Source organism: Dermacentor silvarum, chromosome 10, assembly GCF_013339745.2.
Source record: "Dermacentor silvarum isolate Dsil-2018 chromosome 10, BIME_Dsil_1.4, whole genome shotgun sequence".
Classification (NCBI taxonomy): Eukaryota; Metazoa; Arthropoda; class Arachnida; order Ixodida; family Ixodidae; genus Dermacentor; species Dermacentor silvarum.
Genome location: NC_051163.1, coordinates 59714390 through 59738539, shown reverse-complemented (window position 1 = coordinate 59738539; position 24150 = coordinate 59714390). Strand labels below are relative to the sequence as shown.

At 48.5% G+C, this 24150-nt stretch overlaps 1 protein-coding gene across 6 annotated transcripts in view; it reads right to left on the bottom strand.

Annotated features, from left to right (window-relative positions):
* The window catches only part of LOC119465735 (prolyl 4-hydroxylase subunit alpha-2), a 253637-nt gene that overhangs the window by 164817 nt on the left and 64670 nt on the right, over positions 1–24150 (bottom strand). The window contains exons 4-5 of one of the 6 annotated variants that reach the window (XM_049657518.1): positions 5408–5568; positions 2286–2331 (exon numbers count right to left, since the gene is read on the bottom strand). The exons of 2 other annotated variants lie outside the window; for them this stretch is intronic. In XM_049657518.1, coding sequence (XP_049513475.1) covers positions 2286–2331; positions 5408–5568 — 207 coding nt within the window. Of the gene's footprint in view, positions 1–2285; positions 2332–5407; positions 5569–11929; positions 12109–19186; positions 19454–24150 lie in introns of those variants that run through there. 3 more of the 6 variants (XM_049657517.1, XM_049657516.1, XM_049657515.1) reach the window with 3 other exon arrangements.

Genomic DNA, 24150 nt, shown 5'->3' with positions numbered 1-24150 from the left:
TCTTTATTGTGTTCGAAACCGCATGTTATCTTTCTAAAGTACAGCATACGACCTATAGTGTTATTAGTGTAACCTTATTATGTGATAACTTCTATCACTGTACCTCCCTGCCCCTTCCTCTACGTAGCATCGAGACGTGAGGGCCTATAAATTTGAATAACAAATATTTCTACGCTTGATGCGCCGTATTCACTGCTGTGAATGTATGAATGAGTGGATGTGGGAATGACTGACACTATGAATAGAATGGATGTAGTACAAACGCCCTCTTTGAAGTAGGGCGGCACCGAACTTGTTGTTGTCATTCTATTGCGTATATTTTCTTTCTTTTTAAACCGGACTAAATGAAGAATACCATTTATGGTTGATAGCGTTTCCTTCCTGCGTTTGCACCTCCAGTGATCCTAGGCGGTGACGACCTGCTGCTTGAACAGTACCGTCCCTCCACAAGTGCGCACTGACGTCAGCAGTGATGCGCATTGCGCTTGCTTCGCCCGAGCCGGTGCATCGACCAGTGAAACTGCCAGTGATGCCACCACTGAAGACACGCTCGAAACCACAATCAGTGAATCGACGAGTATTGAGTATGTCAACTGATGTACACTGTTCAGTCAGTCAAACGCGGCACTTGGAGCGCATGTCTGCGGGTGCTTTTCCAGCAGTCGATGGGCTCTGGGTACAGCGAGCTCATGAATTATGGTATGCGATAAAATAGAGAGCATTTTGGGTGCAATGTGACTGTATTTGGCCCCACAGAAATTGCCCAGCGTTCATCGGTGGTTCAAAACCGCCGGCCGCCACGCGGCCCGGGTATCGCGCTTGAATCTCTGATCAATGTACATATTGTGACATGCTGATCAAGGAGACGTTTACGATTACTCCGATGAAGACGACGCTCTTAACTTCGCGAGCTAGGTAACACGAACAACAACCACCATCTTGTCAGCCGCTACAGTTATTGCAAATATTCTGTAAATGTATTTCTTACGTCTTTTTTCGCCGTAATGTATTTGGTGGATGGTTGCGGGCTCAAGAACAGGCAAGCGACACTCAGGCACAGCCACGTGACCCAGGAACCTTTTCCGGCATCGACAACACTGATAATGAAGATTGGCTTCAATTGTATAAGCCGGTGAGCGCAAGCAACCACTGCGACTAGACCATCATGCTAGCTAACTCATATTTCATCTCACAGGAATGGCACGTTTCTGGTTCGAGACCCACGAGGAGGAACTTAACTCGTGGGTCTTACCGTGGGTTGCGGCTCGAGGACCTTACCTTTTACCCGTAAAGATGTCTTTAATTGTACGTACTCTAACAATGCAATATTGTAAAATTGTACATAATTATCATATCTAACAATTAAACAGCATATAAACATTCCATCTTCCCGACCTGTGGTGTATGTTTCGCTTCAGCAAATTACCACGATTTCGTGAGTGCCATTATATATACTATACAAAACAGCAATGCTTCGCATTGCGTAGCGCTGGCTGCCATTTTTTTTACCGAGCACAATGTTATCGAGTTTCGCCGTTGCTTTGTCTGAAAAACGTCATGGAGGCCGGACCTTAGGTATGGACGAAGGTCGTTAACACAGTTATGAATGCAGGGTTCAGTCGTTCGCGACTTTCGGTGTACGCGTTTTAAGCTGGGTCACGTGCAGGCATTCTTTCGAAAATAGGCACTACCAAGCGCATATACATCTTTTACCTCTATGTAATGCAGGGGGATGGATGGAAGAGGGGGGGGGGGGGGTGCGGTATGGAGGAGGTCAGAACACCTTCGGAAGAGCGTCGGCAATAACATTGAAAACTGAGGAGTTCCCACAGTATGGTACGTGTTAGCTGGCACCTTTACTAATAAAAAGTAAATTTCTTCCGCTTCTCTTAATGAGTAGGCCCGTTGCCTTATTCACAACCTCTGCGCTAGGACAGACTTTGGTGTTAGACATGGAGATCTGGTCTGTTCTTCACTTCTTTTTTTTTTTGTTCTGTTTTGTTAATATGGAATGCAGGTAGAGAGACACATCAGCTACTCTATCCCGCTCTCTCTTCTACAGCTAAATATATATAATGAAAACTCTTCTATTCATATAAAGTTGCTACAGGGCGGATACATTAATTACAATATGGTGCGCAAATTTATTCCCATTCAGTTGTTGACTGAAGGCCGTTCTGAAGACTAAACCGGAAAGCGAAGACAAATGCGGATCTGCATCAGTGAGAAGTGTTGCAAGGCTCCGCTTTCCGACAATAAAATGATGACGTAACAGTGCCACTTACCCGTGCTGTTGCGCTCTTCTTCCTGCTGCCGCTGCTGTTCCTCCAGCTAGACGAGACTGAATATATCAGACTCACGGCAGGATTTAAATAATTGCGCTATGCGCTGTTGTGTGCGTCAACGAAAGCGAATTATACCCTAAAATGTTTGCACGCGGCTTTCAAATCAGTTCATACCTACATGGCGCACATTTTTCTTGTGACTCTCGATGAATTTTCTACAAGAGTAGAGCATAAATTTCGTATACTTGTATGGAGAACGCAAGAACTATTCAGACTGCATACAGACCCCTTTAGTGGAGATACCTCGTGTCGTACTTCGTGCTCGAAAGTAAGTGTCTCTCTGGTGAGTGATCAAAATAAACTTTAGTCGAAATCGCAGGTGTTGCCGCTTCCAGTGACGACGACGTATGCTGTCTACTGAGTTGCAAAGAAGGAACCCGCCGGGATTAAGATACATCGACTAGCTTTTCAATTCGTGCATGACCACACGCAAACCTTTGTTTCTTATAGCGCGTTACCTGACCAGATGGAAGTTCGTCTCACTGTTGGCTTGCTCACTTACGATCAGAGGCGAAAGCGATAAGAAAAAAATGCTAATCATGGCCGAGAAAAATATGGCTAGTTGTTCACAGAATACAATGAGAGGTTCAGATTTTGCGTACGCAAACGGGGTTTGGTACCGAAAGGAATTTTCGCGTACGCAAAGCACCCCGACCGGCTTGCGTCCTTTTAGACTCCTTCGGTGCTATTTTGTATACCTGCGTGCGTTCTTTCTTAAGCCCGGTGCACTGTAAAATAATTTACACAATTAAAAGTGAAAAGGGGTATAAATTATTTTACAGTGGGGTTGGCGTCCCTTAACTTTGCGTACGCAATATCGAATATGTAGCGACAATGGAAGAAGCACTAAAAATATCTAGGCCATAAACAATTACTTAAAGTTGTAATTAATCGCGCACAAACAGCTTTATTGCTTCGGTTTTACATGAAGTGTTTCTTTCTATTTTATATTACATCCAGAATAAGGCGTGTTGCCTTGACTTCGAACTAGGGATCTATTTTTTAGTTACGGAGGTCATGGACGGTTAGTTGCGTCAAGAGCGATCTAAATGAACGCAGCTAATGCTGGATGACACGCTAGCTATGACAGAGCTGTGAAACATATTTGCCAGAGCAGACTAACAAGGTAAAGATACTTGAAACACATGCCACGAACACTTAGCTACAAATCCAAGCGGCTACACATAGTAAAAAACATGCCAAGCTACTTTTTTTTATCAACCACGCATGTCACGAATCGTCTAAGATAATAAGCTTATTATTATTATTTTTTTTTGCAAGATGCCTACGTCGTTTCGCAGTCCTAAACGAATGCATACGCGCAATACGGCCGCAGGAGCGAACAAGTAAAGGTAAACAAATGCATCCAGGCATAAGGTTCATAGCACTGGCTATATAATGCGTGTTAAGGATCAGTTGCACAGTAACAGAATCCGTTGGAAGAAGATAAATAAGAAACAATGCTAATTCTCTGCCGCATGGTTATTACATCAGTACTCCAAGGATAAAAAAAGGTCACAGTTTCGCCCTAAGGGCGAAGCAATGAATGCGATAGCAACACAGCAATGTAATACGAAGTAAGGTGAGCGGCTTTGGTAGCAACAACACGCAGAACTGTTGTCGACGCCATCGGCGTTTTGCCCGCGTTAGCTCAAAATGCGTGCGGCGTTGGTGACTGTTGCTGGAGCCTCTGATATAAATAGGCACTTGGTGCCGCAGCTAAACGTCGCCTCCCTTCCCTCCCCCTCCCCCACGGCCTCTCGCGCGTCTGAAGAAGGCGCGTTTGCTCTACATATATGGTGATTGTAAAGGAGAAAAGAGACGCCTACTTCTGCAGCCCTTAAGCGAGCATGGCGCAGAACGCGCGTTTGTTCTCCGCCGTGCGTTCACTCCCCGTGAAAGACGCGCCCCTCGCACCCTTTCACTCGCACATACAGCGTTCGGCGCGCGGCGACGTTGGCGCTGAGCCGTGCTCCCTCAAGGGCTGCAGAAGATAGCGTCAACCTTTCCCTTTCCCTCAAGAACCACTTATCATCGGCGACGATTTCATCTCCAAATGACGTCATACGGAACCTCACGGCGACGGCGACGGCGACGGCGACTGCGACGGCGACGGCGACGCCGACGGCAGAAATCTGCTTTTGAGTGTCCATATAATTGCTATCGCAATAAAAAGCGTCCACAACCCTGCCAGAAACGGTGTCGGAGGCTAGAAATGCGTTTCAAATCATCGATTTCTTTACCCATTCTACACTTTCTTATACATTTAATCTTGTAGCACATAGATTGCGCTAAGTAGAACATATTTTTAAGAAATGTTCCACACACTAAATGGAATTTGGGTGTAATTAATGTCGTTGAACATAGGCTCTTCGTCTATCTTCTTGCTACTGCTAATGTGTATCACTTTTAACATTGCTCCCCATAATTTTCCCTAAGTGAAACATATTTGCAAAAATGTTGAATTAGTGAAAATAATGCGGAACGATATTGGGAGTGTCTTGCTGGGAGCAATTTCCTTCGCGAGAAACGAATGAACGCTTTAACTCCGACCGCAGAACAGTGTGATGTAAAACGGCTTTCTTTTTAAAGAAAAAGTTTTTCTTGGTGAGTCAGCCTTTGTCTTCTGTATCGGGTATATGCTTCTAGCTTCTTTCATGGGCCTATCCCAGAGATAGTGCAGTCTAAAAATGTGCGGCGATCCCAATATAGATCTGGTACCAGTAGTCCTGGTGGTAGAGGTGCGGAACGTTCTCGCATTTTTTTCTCTCGTGACAGCTAGTGCATTGAGACGCTGTCGTTGAGAAACTGCGGGCCTCTCAGAATGAATTGATACGGTTCATGCACCCCATCCTTAACCCAAACTAGCTAACGAAGACTTTGTCCTTTATCGACTTCAACGGGAGGTTGAATCGCATTCCAATTTTCTTTTTGTGTGTGTGCATGTTTATCTCTATATTTAACATTATTATTTTTTGTCCACAGGTTCCTTCACGAGATAATGGCGTTATGTTCCTTGCGAATGCGGGCACAGCCAGAGTCACGTATTGAATGGGGCCTACCTGCAGGAGACTGCTGTCGAGGTAACCGTGCACCATCTCTGGCGTGACGGACGGTTGCTTCTCGAGGCTCAGCCTCGTGAGTGCCTCTTCGAACCACTTGATGGCGGGCTCGAAGTCATACTGGTTGTACAGCAGCTGGCCGAAGTACAGACAGTCTCGCGCTGTGCATCGGGGGTAAAAAAAAAGGGTAAGGCAACGCTTTGGCAAACAGAACCTATGTGTACGGAGTATAAGCACGTTTATTGCGTCAACTTGCATTTATACTACGCACTCATCTTATTTGGTGCTTCGTACCGGCCCTTCTCCCTTCTAAAGTTAGTGTAAGAAAGCGCAATCTTGATACACTCGCTGGAGAAGTATAATCTGGTCACGTAAAAAAATAATAAAAGAGATGATGCGGTGTTTGAAGATAATCGGTCTGATAAAGCGATAAAATGTTAAGTGACGCATCCACTGGTTCCATTTCCTGTCGTTAATTCCCTTAGTTTTCATCTCTTGCGTATAATTATTCAACATAGCATAGCTAACCAGGCTTAGTCCTTGATAAGCTCTTTATATTTGCTAAGCATGTCCTCTCTCCGGTGAGAATGAAAAGAAATCTAAAATGTGCTGTCAAGACCATGCAAAATTGGATGCGCACAAATGTTGCAAAGAATATGCTCCATAGTAGAACTCTGTTAGTTCTGAGACGTCTGCATTTAGAAGTTCTGTAACTCAACGAGCACATTTCTTAACTGAGAAATGCTTACCCTGTACTGAAGAGCAAAAATTCGGAGACGCTTAAGCTTCGACTTTAAGAGTAGAACGCAATAGCATTCAAAGATTCCCGACTGCTTCTTACGCTTCATGGCAACTGCAGCTCATGTAGCCGTAATGTTTACCGGGAAACGCTGGCGGCGAACGCTATGCACGAAGGCGGCCGTTCTGGCTCTTTTTTTAATTTTTCCCCGCCGGCCCGCCAGCCGTTCGGCCCCGCCGCTGCCGCGGATGCCGTGATACCGCGCTATGATTGGTAGAAAGCATGGGGCGCGTGCCGCTTTGTGATTGGTAGAAACGCGGCAGGCGCCATGCTTGGATTGCTAGCAAGTTTTCGCTCACGCTCAACGGCGTTGGCACGGTGCTCATTGCGGAACGGGGCGCTTAAAGCTATCGCTTTATAATGAGAATATATAATTTCATCCACCTCAACCGGAACCCAGCAACTGGTCAGCGAAACCAAAAGACTATCGTTTATGGCACGCGTACCTGTCAACTGCGCCTTCGCCTTGTGGCCCTTGATTACTCCCTTGGCCATGTCGGTGATGTTGAGACGGTACGTCTTCTGGATGACAGTGAGCGTCCTCGCCGGCGTCCACCAGGTCGCTCGGACGCGGGAACGTGTCGTTCGACTCCACCATCAGCTTCTCGATCTCTGCCATTTTAGAGGGACGAAACTCGATGAGTTAAGCGCACAAACTCTGACACTTGTTGCAGCACGGCGAAGCGGACATGCTTTGGGAAGATTGCAGAGAAGGGCGAATAACACGTCGCACCAGTAACCCCTTGAGTCATTAGTTAAGCTCGACTGTCGATAATTGTGTCGAAGTTTTGTGATATTACTCTGAGGCACTTCACACTCAATTCAAAAAGAGTTAAGGTAATAGGAAGATGCTTCGTGCATATTCTACTGAGGTTTAATGATTAAGAAGTAATTAAGTACCGTCCTATTGTACAGCCAGACATGCTGTGTTTCTTTATAGGAAGAATTCAATCACTGGTGTAAAACACCTGCACAGGTTGGCGCAAATAATGAGTGCAGGTGTTGCAATTAAGAAAGGGGAAAGTATATACTTTCGCCATTTCTGACGGAACGCGGAACGCTGAACAACTCGTCATCCATAGTTGTGCCGTCAGCACAGTGGTCGTGTGTAGCACTAATTAAAGCATTGAAATATAGCGGACCCACATTCACTACACAGAGGGTTGAATTTGCACGAATCCTAATATCCGTTGTTTTGTTCTGGCCACCACTAGAAAAAATGTCAAAAAAATTCGTGTACACGTGTGTCTACACCGCGACTCAATGGGGCTAATGTTGGGCACTTCAGTACCACAAGAATACAGACGTATAATTCGTTGTCCTTTATGCAGCTTGCTGTCAGCAGGCTCCTTATCGGTGGGTATGCGCGCACCGGGCTCTTGCCGGATACAATCTGCGTAACTCATACCAAAACACCAGTTTTTACGTGCCAGATGATTCCAGCACTTTCTGTGCTGGGACAAGTGGCCACGTGGTTCGGCGACCAACGCGCCCTGCTGGACACATAACTAAAGTCCCCATATAAGAAAAGTACCGCCATCCTTTGATCAACGCCGCTTCTCTCTCTCCTGTATCTCCGATTGGATGATGATAGCGCGCGCTTTGAATTTTTTATGTTTTTTTTTTCCCCGCCTTACAGCTACGTTGAATGTACCTCTGCGCAGCCGCAGTCTCCGGCGGTGGCGGCGGCGCGCGCCCGGCCTGAAAGTTTCAACGTGGACTTTCTAGGGCCGCCACCGTCGACTTGCTTTCGCAAGCAAAAAATAAAGAAAAAGGAAGCGGTTTAGGAGAGGAGACGACGGAGGAAAGAGTAGATGGCGGTACTTTTCTTATATAGGGACTTTAGACATAACCGGCATCGAGCGCCACCTATTCTACCGGCTATATATGGTGTTCCTTCGCTTCCCGGAGCCATTGGGCATGAAAGTACCACAACAATGCAGACGGCTAATCCGCTGTCCTTCTTCATGCAGGTGACGAGGCGACAGGGTACATTCGAGGGTAGTGACCGGACGCGTCGAACGTTTCACGAACAACCTATGTGCAGTAGAGACTATGTCAGACTACATTTGGCTTAGTTCTTCAAGGTATGTACTCTAGCACCTACCCTCGTCTGAGACCTCGGAACACCAGTGAAAATGCCCTGTTCCTGACTTGCTCCGACTCGTGGCGCACTGAGACCATACCAGGGGAACAATCATAGATGTGCCATTTAGATGCCATCGGTATTACTGACATACAGGATGATCACGACGCCAACATGCATCCAGCGCTAATAAACTTCCGGAGCGCAGTGCACAAGAGCACAGGACGCTACATAGTACCGCTGATGATCAGGACATCAGTTCTCACGTCATACACGAACCGGATTGTATCTGAAGGTAGGCCAAAGCGTCAGCTTCAGCGGTTTGAGCATCAGCCAGAACTTCTACGGGAATACGATGCCGTCATCTGCGAGTATTTTAAGGAAGGCCATACGGAGAGAGTAGTGCCTTCTGGATGGCTCGGACAGACTGTTTAATACTTACCTCATCACGTGACGCCATGACTTCGTGACGCCATGGCTACCAATGTGCGCGTGGTCTTCGATGCCTCACCTCATGAATGCGGTGAACCGTATTTGAACGACATGCTCGATAAAGGCGTCAAGCTTTGTCCGGAACAACTGCAGCTGCTCTTGCAGTTTAGGTGCAACAAATTTGTTCTCACCGCTGACATCTGGAAGGCATTCCTCCTGATATACATCCGCTCGGAAGATAGAGACGCTCTTCGTTTTCTGTGGATCGACCGACTACCGACATGTGAGCATCCCGTACCGACAATCGTCGAGTGGCGCATGACGGGTTCCTTTCGGCGCATCTTCTAGCCCGTTATTGCTGTCAGCAACCCTGCAGTACCACCTCGAAAAATGGAAGACGAAACACCCAGACATTGCAGCTCGCCTACAATGGTCATTCTATATACGTGGACGACTTTGTCATCGGCGCGTCTTCCGAAGAGGAGGCTCTGAAGATTTACCGGGAAGCGAATGCCATTATTACCGACGCAGGGATGGAACTCAGAAAATGGTGCACAAACTCCCGCTTACTCTGCACTCAGTTCTTGAATGACGGCCTTTTACTTGAGAATGTTAGTGCGAAGGGCTCCAAGTTCAAGGTACTTGGTCTGCTTTGGGACCACTCATCGGATGAGATCATCTTTACCACGCAAGCCGTCCTCTCGTGTCATTCAACTCAGTCATCAACGAAGCTGACCATTTTACAAGCCTTCGCCACGCTATTCAACCCATTGGGCTTCGTTGCTCCATTTCATGTGAGAGCTCGACACCTATTTCAACGGCTATGGCGGCAGCGCATCGAGTGGGACGAGCCTCTCCCACCGGACGTTGAGGATTTCTGGCAGAACTGGGTATCGGAACTGCCTGTGCTGTCTACCCGTTGCATTCAACGTTGCATCTCACCGGCATCGCTAAACCAATGAGGCATGGCAATACATTTCTTCACTTACACCAGCCTTCATGCATACGGAGTGGCAGTGTTTGTACGTCAACAACTAGCCGACGGCGGTTTTATCGTCCGGCTCCTTATTAGCAAGTCTCGCCTCGCACCACTAAAGACGATTTCTCTACCGCGTTTAGAGCTGCTTGATTGTCCTTTGGCGGTGAGATTATGGCATTACATCCAGAAAATGCCTGGGGTTTCATCATGTTTCCTTCCTTCTGGACTGATTCAACGCTAGCGTTGCATTGGATCTCTGGCGACGCCAGCCACTTGTAGACCTTCGTAAGTAACCATATTCGCGAGATTCCGACTTTGACCCAAGGTTACACTTGGCGCCATTGCGTGAGCGCAGACAACCCGGCAGACCTTTTGACGCGCGTAGTATCAGCAGCGCTCCTAACACGAGAGACAAAGTGGTGGATCAGGCCTCTGTGGTTGTCCGAACCAGACAGTAACTGGCCTTTGAGCACTTGCGCTACGCTTACGGTGCAGGACCTGAACAGCGAACTTGCGCCCGTGTGCCCAGCCGCAGTGTCACCGCAAGCCGCACATAAACCGACACCACTGCTGGACCTCGAAAACTACAGCTCACTCTCCAGAGTTCTCCGAGTAACCGCCTGAATATTGAGGTTTGTTTGCAACGCTTCCAGGAACCAGCCATCTTTCTCTGAACCGCTGACGTCAGGGGAAATAAAGCACGCGGAGCAGTTCTGGTTCAAGTTGGTTCCAAAAATGGCCTTCCCAGCCGAGGTCACCACACTTCAGGCTGGCCAGCCGTTTTCATTAGGTTCCAGCGTTCTGACCCTACGACTGGATATAGGCCAGGACGGGTTGCTAAGAGTTGGAGGACGTTTACAGGAACTGGATGGGCTAGAGGATTTGAAACACCCAATCATATTACCAAGTGACCACTTGTATACGCGGCTCTTGGTATCTGCCGAATTAATCCGTCTTCTACATGCCGGATTATTTTTTGCTTAACGCCTAATTGCATAATTAGTCTTAAGTATTTATTCAACTTCTCAATCATAATAATTAGATGAAAAGTTTCAATGAGAAAATTGTAGAGCAGCATGAAGGCTCCTGATACAGTTTTTTGTTGCTCAATACGAGCTGCATAAAAGTGTTTTTCCGAGCGGGAAAGAAGCCCGTGAATACACGCAAAATTGCCGCGCGACTGACCGATCGAGGTACTTTGCGTGTATTCGAGGGCTTCTTTCACGCTCGGAAAAACACTTCTTTGTTTACTTCTTTCCTTATTTATTTATATCGTACTGCCAGCCTGAATACCAGGCCCTAGGCAGGAGTGGGCAGTACAAATACTGTGCAAAGAGTAGTACAAAGGTACAAAAATAGGGGGTATACAATACAAAATATGTATAAAAAAATAAAAGTATGGGAAAATTGAGAAAAAAAGATGTATCTCAATAATTAGGTAGGATATCGCAAGTAGAAGTAACCGAAATTGTAAAAGCAGAAGCAGAAACAATAGCATGGTAGAAAGCACCACGGCACGTATAAAAACAACGGCAAGTAGAAAACACTTCATCACAAAGGAGCGCTAAAAGCACAAAGAACAAAAGTACAAAGCACAAAGAGCGTATCACGGGAAGTACATGTGCATGTCTGCATTATTTATGTTTATCTTACACTATCGATTATATAGCAGATACTCTGGGAAACAGTTTAGTTCATAGCTTCGCTAGTGAGTGCACGAATGAAGATGTGGTTTTTGCGAGCGTGAAAGAAACCCACGAAAACACGCAAAATTGCCGCGCGACTGGCCGCTCGAGGCCCGTAGCGTGTATTCGCGGGCTTCTTTGACGCTCGGAAAAACTTTTAGCACGTATTGAGAAACAGAAAGCTGTATCGGGAGTTTTTCATGTTGATGTACAATTTACTCATTGACACTTTTAATATAATTTTAATATTTGAGAAGTTGATAAATTAATTAAGACTAATTATGTAATTAGACCGAATGCAAAAAATTATCTATCGCCAAGCGATGGCAAACAGCATTACCTTGCTTCTGCCCAGCTACGAGGCATTTGCATATTTTTAAAACTTGGTGCATGATAGTTGGGTGAACCTATATAGTTTTTGCTTCCTCAGTTTTCCAATTTTGTCACAATAAGTGTGACTCGTCGCCCACTACCGTAAAAGGTTTCATGTAAAGCTAGTATAGTCACCCCTGTAAAGAAATACAATAAACTGAATACTCACCCATCCAGTCGGGCTCCCTGAAGTGGTGCACTATCTTGTTCCAGTCAACCGACAGCCGCTTAATGATGTTGTACGCCTCGATGGGGCTGGCCCTGCGGCTGCCGTACTCATGCTCAGCTGAAGAGTGCGTCAGCTGCCGGTCTTGGTACGCCTTGGTCTCGTAGTAGTCGTTCAGAAAGCTGGAGTCGATAGAGACTAATATTACGCTGATATCTATAGATTCAAGAAACCCGCTTTTATGAAAATTTCAATTTACAGGGGCCCTGAATCAACCCTCGGGCTTGGTGAAATAACATAGTCTGGGGGTATCCTCCGCTGCGGTGAACACCTCAGCCAAGTTGTGCAGTCGTACGCGGTGCGAGGAGCTCGCAAACACAGCGCGAAGTCACCTTTCTCTCAAACGCTCTCATTTCAACAAAAGCCGTGATCCTGACTCCTTTCTGTGTGCTTTATTTCGTAATAAAGCACATTCCAATACGCGGCTGCTATTTGTCGCTGCGGTAGGCCACACCGCGGCCACCGCGGGGTGCCGCCACGAGTCCACTGGATAAGCGCACTGCGGCTCGCTAAGGACAACCGCGTTTGGGTTACGTTTAGCGCGTCGTCGGCACCAAAATCGGAAGTCGTGGCGTCTACGTTAACATCCGAAATTAAATTTGAACTGCTGGACACGGTGACATTTCGAAGGCGGGGCGTTGCGGCCACGGCGCTCCTCGCCGTAGCCTTCGCAGTGAAGGGTATTCAAGAAGGAACGGGTTCAAAACACAGGCCGTGTTTGATTGCCAATAACTCCGCTTCTGCTGAACGCACTGAAGTACTTTTTGCGGCAAAGTATTTCTGAAATGGCCTATTTTAACTTCAAGTGTCGGTCTCCATTTTGATAAAAAGTGGTTCAGGGCCCCTTTAACGTCAGCCCTGCTTAACAAATTGTGGATGGGAAACAGGGGTTGAAGAAATTGATCAGGGGAAGGGCACTGTGTTCAATATGCCTCGAAATTATGGTAAAAGCATTACCACGGCAGTTTCAGACGGGCCGTTCTCCGTTTACGAAACTGCCCGTTGCAAGGTCTCAGCATCAGCAAACAGTTGAGCTGCAGGAGGAGAATGCTTTATGAAGAGAAAGGAGAGGAGGTCGACCCAGAGAGCGTGTCTCTGGCCTACCACTCTTTTTATCAGCGCCGCCGGGTATGTCACCTGAGATCCCTCTGACATCGCCCGACTCTAGCGGAGAACGCGTAAGACTCCGCCGCCGCTCCCGTTTTAGAGCTCAGCTCTTAGACACCCATTGATGCGTTTAGCGTCGGCGTTGTCCCTCGGTGTAACCGAGAGAACGAGCCCAGCGAAGAATAAAAGAGAGAACGCGCGGCGCAGCGGGCGATGAAAAACGGCTATAGCCAAGACAGCGCGAGGAGGAAAACAGAGGAGGAGGGTATGGAGAATGCGGGAGAAGGTGTACTGCCGCGCAAGATGGGCGACGACCGCTACGAGATGGCGCCAGGGTAGCGCGCCGTCGTCTGTTCCCCGATGGCATGCGGGGAGCGCGTCCAGCGATACCATATATGGAAACAAAGCGCTGAATGAGTGGAGGTCTGTCTGCGGCGGCTACTGTCAATTGCGCCCACGAGTTATCCAGGCGCGGCATGTCGCGACCTCCCGATTAGCGAGGCAGCGCGCGACACTTCGCTCCGTTTGCAAAGTTCCGCGTGAGACAGACTGTCCGCGCCAGCCAATATATCCCGAAATGAAAACACGCATACAGCTGCGCTCAAATTTCGCATTTGGGAGTGTTGTAATCGTCGATGAATATTTTCCTGTACAAATATCGGCACACTCTCGCAACCCATTCGCTTTCTTTCATATTCCTTAGTCGTTCTTCTGAAACTTCCGGAATAGCTGCGTCACCTATTGACGAAGTTGGGGGATAGACGTGACGGCATATGGCCTCTGAGATCAGGACATCTCGGAGGCTATGGTCGACAGTTTGTACTGCTTGTACTGATTTCACCGCGTAGAAATAAAACGCGCTCCCACCTTTCATTGCGCTGCCTCTCGCACTTTTCGAACGCAAACGCAAAGAATGACGAATACATGGAATCACTTAGCTGCACTCTGTATGCGAAATTTAAAGCGTGCTCGTAAAGCGTCCAGCACGTAAACTACGCTATCAAGGTATACTAAAACTCGCTTTCTGCAAGTTAGTCTGCGGAACGTTAGCGCCATTTCTCTTAAACCCGCTATTACGCTAACGTTAAACTAAAGCTGTCTATTGTCCGTCCCGTGAAGTGCCCCTGTAGTTGTATAAGTAAAGCTAGTTGACCGCGCACCGGACGCGCATCTTTCAGGTCAAGTGAAAAATAGTATAAACACCTCGTAGCGCCAGAGCACAGAAGACAGTAGCGCCACAGCAAACAGCCTAGCGCTATATTCGAAATACGCTGAGCTGAGATTTGCGATGGCGCTTAGGAAACGCCCTTACCGTCATAAGGGTCGTTCCGAAGCTTGAGCTATATGGACGAACATGGGTTCTGGAGGAGCACAAGAGATTCCAAGTCGCGCTGTGGACAAGGCAGCAGTCAGTATGTAACGGTCAGACAAGCGTGTCTTGGCGTCTGGAAGGTAGTTTCATTTTCTTCGCAGCCCTGAAGCGACTGACGTCGGCGACATTGCTGCTGTAAGTGAAACAATCACAGTGTCTTCTGGCCAGTGCAGGGTTCCTATGAGATACACTGAATTCTTACTGGATCTAAATTTACCCCTACAAAGAGCAGGCGCGGATCCAGGGGGGATGTCCGGATGTCCTGACCTCCCCCCCCCCCCCTCCTCCTCAGATTTCTGCATCACCCCTCGCTGACAGGGTGATGGCCCTGTCGCAAAAATGTGGCTACCAGCATTCTTCAAAAGTATATTTCACAAGTACCTATGGTAGCAGCCATGCAGAAGTAAAGCTAGCTCGCTCAAAGCTTAATCTGTTTTCTGTAGGGGTGTGGTGTCGCGAATTTGCCGTAGTTATTTTTTCTCATGAATACCTTGGACCTCCTGGCGCCGGCCGTGCCGTCCCGTCGGCGGCGGCGAGCGAACGAGGGGACGTCCCTTTTGTCAAGCAGACCCATGTCCGCGCAAGCGCCTTCGTGCCTGATTAACTTAGATCCCCCTCGAGGTGTCATCGGTTTCCTCTTACCGTTAACTGGCCTACCATTAGGTTACCTACCGTTACAGGGGTGTGGCGTAGCACGCTCACGCCTGAGAAAGAAAGCTAACAAAGCGGAGAGGCGTCGACAACAGCAATATGAATGCAGACAACGTGAACACAGACAGCGAAAGCGGGACAGTGAAAAAGCGGAGAACTTGTGCGTCGCAGGTACCATGAGTCCGAGGAAGAACGTCACCGTCTGCCGTCCCTCACGCCGGAGAAATGTCAGATGAGAAATGATGATGAGGATGATGATGTAATGACATCTTTTCTGAAACGGGGCGGTGACAAATGGTCACCTACCTAGCCTGCTTGATTTAATCAGCTATGCTCTACAGGTTTTACATCGAAGCTGTATATGCCTAGGCAAAACGTCTGTCCGTGCCCAGGAGGGCGTTCCACAGGAACCAGTGCGCACGCGCGAAAAAAAAAAAAAAAACGAGTCGGAAAGGAGTTAGGAGCAAGAGGAGAGGGACTGTTTGGGACTTTCACCTCGGAGTAACACGTGTTGGGGACGTACAGAGTGGTCCGCTGTTAAAGGGTACACCCGAGTGCGTGGCGTCTGCTCGGCGCCACCACCGGCTGGCGGCTGCAACGATTGTCGCGCAGGCGCAGTGAGCTCTGTGGGCGGGGCTCTTTCGGCGTCTGCTACCGTCGGTTGTCGCGCTTCGGATCGTCGCGAAGCAAGCAGCTCGCGTAATTCATATTTAATAGCAGCCACTTTCCTTTCAGCTGGAAGAAAAGCGACTGGATAGATTTGTACTCAGATAAATGCCCTAAATGTCAGCAGCATTGACACTGCCGCCTTTTGCTCGCCTTCTCGTTTCATAATGATTTGCCCGCTTCATAAAATTTTACTGTGCGCGTCGATTCCAGTAATTCAACGATAGCTCGAGTGCTAGCTCTTTATGAAGTAATATGTTCTTTAAAGGCGTCTGTCGATTCTTTGTTCAGCCTACGCACTGCAGCGTCTCGAATATGCATTAGTACAAATGAGATGGGCACTACACACGGAGCAATATTCTTTAATATAGCTGTACCACAAGGAGACGTCCCTAAAACAAAATTATTATGTCGGTCGAGTTGAACGGCCAAAATATTATTTTACCTCGCCTAATTTTCTTTCAGCTTTGCAACGTCTCGCTGCCAGTGTGTGACCGTACAGTCCCCGGCCAAATTAAAAAGGCGTGATCGGCTTGTTTCTCTACTATCTGACGCGTGGTTGCGCACGGTTGCAGACGACGAAAGAGCACCGCCCATAGCCCTCACGGCGCCTGCGCGAAGCTCGTTGCAGCCGTCGGCCAGCGGAGGCTCCGAACAGCCGTCATGCGCTCTGGTGTTCCCTTCAACAGTGGGGCGCTCTGTACATACATCCTCGCAGCGACGGCGTGGAGAGCACACGCGCTAAGTGTCAGTGAGCAAGAGTTTTTGAAAGGGAACGTCTGATTCTTTCGCAGCGTGGGTGTGACGTAGCGCAGCCTGCGGGGAATGCGCACGCGCCATGTGTGAGGGAGCAAGGGGAGAAGGAATGTCTGGCCGGCAATAAGTGGATAGCAAAATGATGATGTCGTCAGCTAGCGACTTCCGGTTCGCGAGTCAGCGCTTCTGTTGCTTCGTTCTACCTTGTCAGCAGTTTCTACAGTGAGATTTCCCGCTGTTCGCAAAGAAAACACGCTTCAGCAACGTGATTATGGTTGGCTGCTCGGAATTAGAGTGCGCGAACTCTTCCGTGAAAGGAAAAAAAAAGTGTTTTGTTTTCCATGGAATGAAGCGCACAAGCGTAAATGGGCAGTTGCCGTCAAACGAGCGACCGTGAACGGCAAGCTGTGGGTACCGAACGTAGGAGCCAGAATATGTGACGATCATTTCGCCACAGGCAAGTGTGTTGGCGAATAACTTCGTCTACTAACGTTCTAGTACAAATACCCCCTTTTTAACAATCAGTTAAATACACACAGGTGCACCCAGCAAGGATCCTCAGCACATTGATTATGTGCCGTCTTTATTCCGGTACAACGAAAAGGCAACTGAGGCTGCACGAACGAGAGAGGAGAGGTAACGTCAAAATAATTCGTGCACTTTTCAGATACTTAAGTCAGTGCTTTCTCTCTGCAGTTATACACGACATGCGTCTCTTGAAAAAAAAAAAAAAAGTTGTCGCAGTTTCACCTGAAAGGCGAAGCATCAGTTGCGATAGCAAATTGGTAGAGAGCTATACGGAGTAATGATATTAGCTTTATCAGCTGTATAAACTTGGACATGCAGCAGCACCGGCAACACGCGGAACTGTTGTCGACGCCGTCGGCGTTTTGCCCGCGTTCGCTCAAAATGCGTGCGGCGTTGGTGACTGTTGCCGGAGCCTCTGATATAAATAGGCACTTGGTGCCGCAGCTAAACGTCGCCTCCCTTCCCTCCCCCTCCCCCCCCTCCCCCACGGCCTCTCGCGCATCGGAAGAAGGCGCGTTTGCTCTACATATATGGTGATTGTAAAGGAGGAAAGAGACGCCTGCTTCTGCAGCCCTTAAGGGAGCACGGCGCAGAACGCGCGTTTGTTCTCCGCCGTGCGTTCACTCCCCGTGAAAGCGCGCGCCCCTCGCGCCCTTTCACTCGCACATACAGCGTTCGGCGCGCGGCGACGATTTCATCTCCATTGACGTCATACGGAACCTCACGGCGACGGCGACGGCGACGGCAGAAATCTGCTTTTGAGTGTCCATATAATTGCTATCGCAATAAAAAAAACGGGAGACTCCGAAGGCACAGTAGCCGACGACATGGCGCGCGCTGGGCACCGCTGCAGACAAAACAGCGGACGAAGCGATCGACTGTACCGTTTGTTATGGGAAGCGTTACCGGTGGCGTCTCAGCATTGACAGCCAAAAGAACGCGCAATGGTGAGTGACGACGACCGATCGGTGGTCGTAGAGATAAGTGCGAAACTGTCGAGGGACCAGAAGACAACTGAACGTTAATCGTCAGTAAACAACTAATGATTTGACTAAGCTTTCGTGAGCTTGCGGGTTCGCATGTGTGCGACGAAGAATTTCGTAACGCCGGGTTTGCGCTGAGTAAGCACAGCGCTATGCACACAGATCACTCGCACCCGTGTGAATTTCGGTAGGTGCCGAACGATCTAAATGAATCAAGTTAAAGAGGCTATGTGCGGTATAAGAAACGGCAGAAGCGCTTACACGCAAGCAACGTGGCACGCTAGAGACCTGGCCCGTAGGCACAAGAAACTCTTACGATAGAATTGTTTGTAAGAGCAAAATCCAGCCAATCCTGTTGCTGGAAATATTATTTGCGAAGGCTGTCAGCCAATGGAAAAGAGTGGTTGCGATCGAAAAGCTTTGCTAGGTCAGCACCAGTAGCGAAAAGGCGGGGCTCAGAAGCCTAGCCAAAGGCGCGATGATGGAAACAAAGTTTTTGATAAAGCGTCCGAAACACGAGCTTCCGAGTTCGTTTCCAAGGTTAAACGAAAACCTGCCCTCATCAAAATACTGAGACTTGTTAGCTTGGTTTGTGCTACCATCTAATAGGGAGCATGTCTATTCGAGAATTAACCAGCCGAGCTAGCGTAAAAAAACACACCAGAGCAGCCTTCGCCCCGAACAACCCGCAGTGTCCATATCATAGATCACAGATCACTATCGATTGGGAGGGGGGGGGGGATAAAGTATCCAGAGGCACAGATAACATTACACAGAAGGCAATCAGTTGCATGGAGACTACTACAGACAGAGATGTACCCCAACCCAGTACTATATAGTCACTACTATTCAGAACTACACAGTGACAGATGTAAACACTGCATAACAAGGGCAGATCTCAAACACATACTGTGGGCCTGCCCTGCAGTCATCACGACAGACAAAGCCAGAAAAATACCTACAACGAATACCATCCTGGACAATCAATAAAGTTATTCTCTCTCTCTTTAATTAATGTTCGGCTTCAAGAAAGTAAGTACGAAGCCTCGAAAAGCATTCGACGAAAACAGCCAAATAAGGCACGAATACGCCTAACTAAACGAGCGCTCACACTAAGGTACGCTAGCAATCTTTCACCTGTGCATGTATCCCAGCTTGGTTTCCATGCTGTGCAAGAAGTCACCGAGCTTCTCGACGAGCCTGCGCTCCAGGGACATCAGGTCTTTCATGTGCGCCACCGACGAGAAGACGTTGCCTGCGCTGGCCGCATCGGGGTTGAGCAGGGAGGCGAGCCAGAGCGTCGCACAAGTCGCGAGCAGTAGCCGGGAGCGCATCGCTGATGCCGAAGGACTGGTCAGCTACGAAGCACCGACCAGGAGGAAATGCCTAGGTGAGAAAAAAGCGGTAATTCTGCAACAACAAGGACGTATTTTTAGCTTCTCGAGACCGAATTGCCGAGCGACAGAGTACCTTTATATTGTCCGTTGTTATTGCAAAGCGATCCCTTAGGAATCTCAAAAGCAAAACCCCATTGTTTGAAGAAATGCTAGAAGTGAGTGCACAAAGCGAATCTCGATGAATATGGATAAAGTGAACGTCTCGAAAGCTGACTCTTGTAAAATTTATGCGTATCCCAAGCGCTATATGGGAATCAGATGAAGCGAAGCTTGTTTTGTTGCTGGCGAGGAACGCTGGTCTTGTTGATGATGAAATGAAGGCGGTGGAGTGATGGCGTGACCACGACGGCATGTTTTTCTTGGAGCTCGCATCTGCGATTACGTCCACTTCATTAACTGCCACCTCGAGCTGCCAGGGCTCGCACTATCTCCGGTACCGGCCCTGTGTGCCAGACAACATGCTAGCACACGCAAAGGGAAGGAAGAGAGAAAGAAAGCTCCGACAAAAGCTTGTCCACAAAAGATGACTCCTGACGATGTAAAGAAGAAATAGACATTGTTATCGTGTTACAAAAATGTGGAAATAAAAAAAGCACGATGATGTAAAACCAGGTGTCAAGACAGCTTACCTGCTGTATGAGAAACACAGTAAACATACAACTGGTATAAAAAAAATCAGGCAGTGCAGTATTGCGACTAGAATTTGTCACACTTCTTGAGAGACGTTAAACTGACCCCGCGTTCACAGCTCCAAAAATGGGACTGCAAGCACAGACAACACAAATGCCATCAAAGCCTGCAGCCAAATACAAAATCAAAGGAAGAGGGCCATCACTGTAAACATCTAGGCCAAAATGCAACACACGAAGCAAATATACCGTAGTTAAGAGAAAAAAGGCATTGAAGCCATCTGTAGAGAGCATGCTTCATGCTCTCTATAGTGCCCGGTGCCCGTCATGGTGCCCCCCCCCCCCCTCCCGGTTGGCGTATGCTCGGGCGTTGGCGTCGGCAAGCTGGTTCCCTGTCACAGTCTCATGGCCTAGTGCCCACGTAATGAAGCACCTCGAGAAGGTGATTTTCTCGTCTTGAGTATGCGGATGGCCACAGTGGATATGCGTCCACTGCTGTACCTTCTGCACGCTTCTTGCGAGTCCGTAAGTATTTCTGTCGTTGCCTCTTCGCACTGATGGGTGATGGCAAGTGCGATTGCCGCTTCCTTAGTCTCGAGGATGTTGTTGCGTTTGATCGAAGCGCAATTGATTTCCCTAAGCTGGTTATCAACCTCGCTGACTACCACCCCGGAGTGTTCTTTCTATGTGGTCGCATCGACGTATAACACCTCTTTTCCCCCCATGAAATATCTTTCGTGTGCTTCCGATCTTGCCTTTCTTCTGACCTTGTGTATTTTAGGATGCATGTTTTTCGGTATCGGGCGACCAGACGACAGAACTTCAGGTATACCAATCATCTGTCCTCTCTGGCGTGATGTATGCCTTGCCAGTCTTGAACGTGCCGCCAAATGGGATGTCGCAATTGGAACGGGACCATCGTATTGCCCTCCGAGTCATGCTTGGCTTACCTCGTGAGGCGCAATCTGTTCCACTACTCACAGAAGCGCACCAGTTGCCCCTGAGCTTACAAGCAGACCATAGAGCGCTACACCATATTGAGCGTTTGCACCGAGCATCAGACGGCCAAGCACTGATTAATCGGCTGATTCAGCGCCCGTTCTCTCGGATGGGGAAAATGGCGACATTGTTTCTGGACATTACTCGCAGTTCCGGAGACACTACTTCATTCACAACTCCGAAGAAGCGCCACAAATGTTCCTTCCCCATTTATCTGTCAATTCCCGAAATGCACAAAAAGTATAGTCAGCCTGTTTCGGCGCTACTTCAATTGGCCCAGTCCCACCTATTTGAAAAATTTGGAGGTTATATTAAAGTATTCACGGACGCATCTGTACACAGCGACGCCCAAGGCACTTCTGCAGCTTTCTTCTGCCCTTCGACGGGCATCAGACGGTCATTTAAAATACTACACCCATCGCGCTATCTTCCACCATGACTTCAAACCAACTCGGCCGAATATCTGCCTTGATATTATTGGTATTCGCGAGTAAGCACGCGCTGCCCACATTTAAGCTAATGTAAAGTACAAAATAAGCTGGCGTATACATTGAGGCCTTAGCGCTCGCAAAAACACCCTGAATAACCTGCCGCGTACTATAGCGCATGCGAAATTTGGGATACGATTAATACTGCTGTCACACGACCAAAAAAATTCGACCCGGATCGGGCTTGATCGCGATCAAAAGTGCGCCGTGCGACACCTGTATAACACAGCAGTTTGACGAAACAGCACGAGACGAATAAGACATTGGCAAGCTAGCACATGTAGCACACCTACCGCTTCATGCAACAGCTAAAGTTCGAGAAATGCGACAGGCAGAAAGTACTCACCCGGCCACACATTCACAGTGCGCCCCGGCAATGTCGCCAACGGCTTTCGTGAACCATGCGGTAACCACGTAGATGCCCGACTTCATGGATGGCGTGCACGTAGCTCGTATGATGCCAAGTGCAGGGTCTGCGGTATTTACGTTAAGTTTTAAGTTCTTAACATACCCTTCTTCTTTCAAAGCCCATCCGCGGTGTGCCTGACGAACGGACGAAGTGTTGGCGTGCAGATAACGCCACGCATTGTCGCTCGTTATCCGGCACTCCGAGAAGTCGGTTGTCCATCCCGTTTGCAAAAACGGCAAGGGAATGGAGTCCTCTTCAATCATAATTAACGAATGTCACGTGCGACCACCAAAGAACGTCGACAAAACGTGACAGAAGCTGCGCTAACACAATGTCGCTACCCGATGCCGCCGTACGGAAGAAAGGCTGGAGCCCGGATGTTTTCCAACCAAGCGGCGAGGCGCAAGCTTCCTGTTTTTCGCGCTAGGTGGCGCTCTGACTTCTGCAAATGGTCAATTTCAGCACATTCTATGGCTGTAGAAAATTTGTATTTCTACATGTTAGCTATCGCGATCTCCAGTTACCCCTGTCTTGCGCTCGCTGATTCCAACTTGCGCCTGCAAATTTCGTAACTTCATCACTCCACCTAGTCTTCTGCGCTTCCCTTCTCTTGGTACCCATTCTGTAATTCTAGTGGTCCACCGGTTATCCATCCTACGCATCGCATGGCCTGCCTAGCTGCATTTTTTTCTCTTAATGCCCATTAGAATGTCGGCTATCTCCGTTTGCTCCCTGATCCCCACCGCCCTCTTCCGGTCTCCTAACGTTAGGCCTGAAATTTTCCTTCCAATGCTCTTTGCGCGGTCCTCAACTTGCTCTCAGACTTCTTTGTTGGTGATTGGAATTCGCAGGGAGAGGCCTTCGTCCTGCAGTGGACATAAAAAATAGGCTGATGATGATGATGTTAACTATCGCCGTTGAACCAAGCAGGAGCCTGGCGTCAATAACTGGTGACTAAATGAAAAACGTATGTCACAGTTTCGCCCGAAAGGCGAAGCATCAATTGCGATAGCAGAGAGAGAGAGAAAGGTAAAGGAACGACAGGGAGGTTAACCAGAGGTTATCTCCGGTTGGCTACCCTGTACCGGGGGAGGGGTAAAAGGATGCGAAAGGAGAGAGAAAAAAGTAAGTAAAAATAGAATTAAAAGAAGGTCGCAAAAAAAAAAAAGAAAATCACACATGCACACAAAACATAACTGTTTCTGTGGGCACTGTCACGCAGTCTGATAGCGTGACATTGCAAATTAGTAGACAGCGATACGGACTAAGGATAGTGGTTTTATCAGCTGTATAAACTTGGACATGCAGCAGCACCAGCAACGCGCAGAACTGTTGTCGACGCCGTCGGCGTTTTGCCCGCGTTCGCACCGAACGCGCGCGGCGTCGGAGGTTTTCGACGAGATGAGAAGGGGGCGCTCGTCGAGCAGCGTCGGAAATCTTACCCACCTTCTCACCTCGCAACGTTTCTATATAAATACGCATTTGGTGCCGCAGCTAAACGTCGCCTCCCCTCCCCCCCTCCCGTCCTGCCACGGCCTTTCGCGCGATAGAAGAAGTCGCGTTTGCTCTCTATATATGGTGGTTGTAAAGGCGGAAAGAGATTCTTAATTCTGAAGCCCTTTAGGGAGCACGGCGCAGAACGCGCGTTTGCTCTCTGACGTGCGTTCGCTCCCCGTGAAAGCGCGCGTCCCTCGCACCCTTTCACTCGCACATACAGCGTCCGGAGAGCGGCGACGATTTCATCGCCGTTGACGTCATACGGAACCTCACGGCGACGGCGACGCCGATGGCAGAAATCCGCTTTGGAGCGTCCATATTGTTACGGAAGGATAGGAGGAAAGAAGAAGAAGATCGAGAGACACTGGCTGCTGCGTGTTGTTGCTGGCCAGCCATCTTGACCACGCTAACCCTACTTGTGTATATATTGTAAATACATCCAGTCTATACTCCCAACATCCCCGTAACATATTGGTGGAGGTGCGGGGTATAGGCTGGATGTAATTACAATATATACAAGTTCACGTTGCCCTGACGCTACCCCTCTTTCAGTTCCTCTCGTTCAAGCCATCGTTCGCCAGGAACTTGAAAGCATTGGTTTACGTTCTGTCTGTGCTGTCGCTAACCCCAGAGCCAATGAACGCCCTTCCACTCTGTTTGATTCACCGCGGCGCTTCTCTCC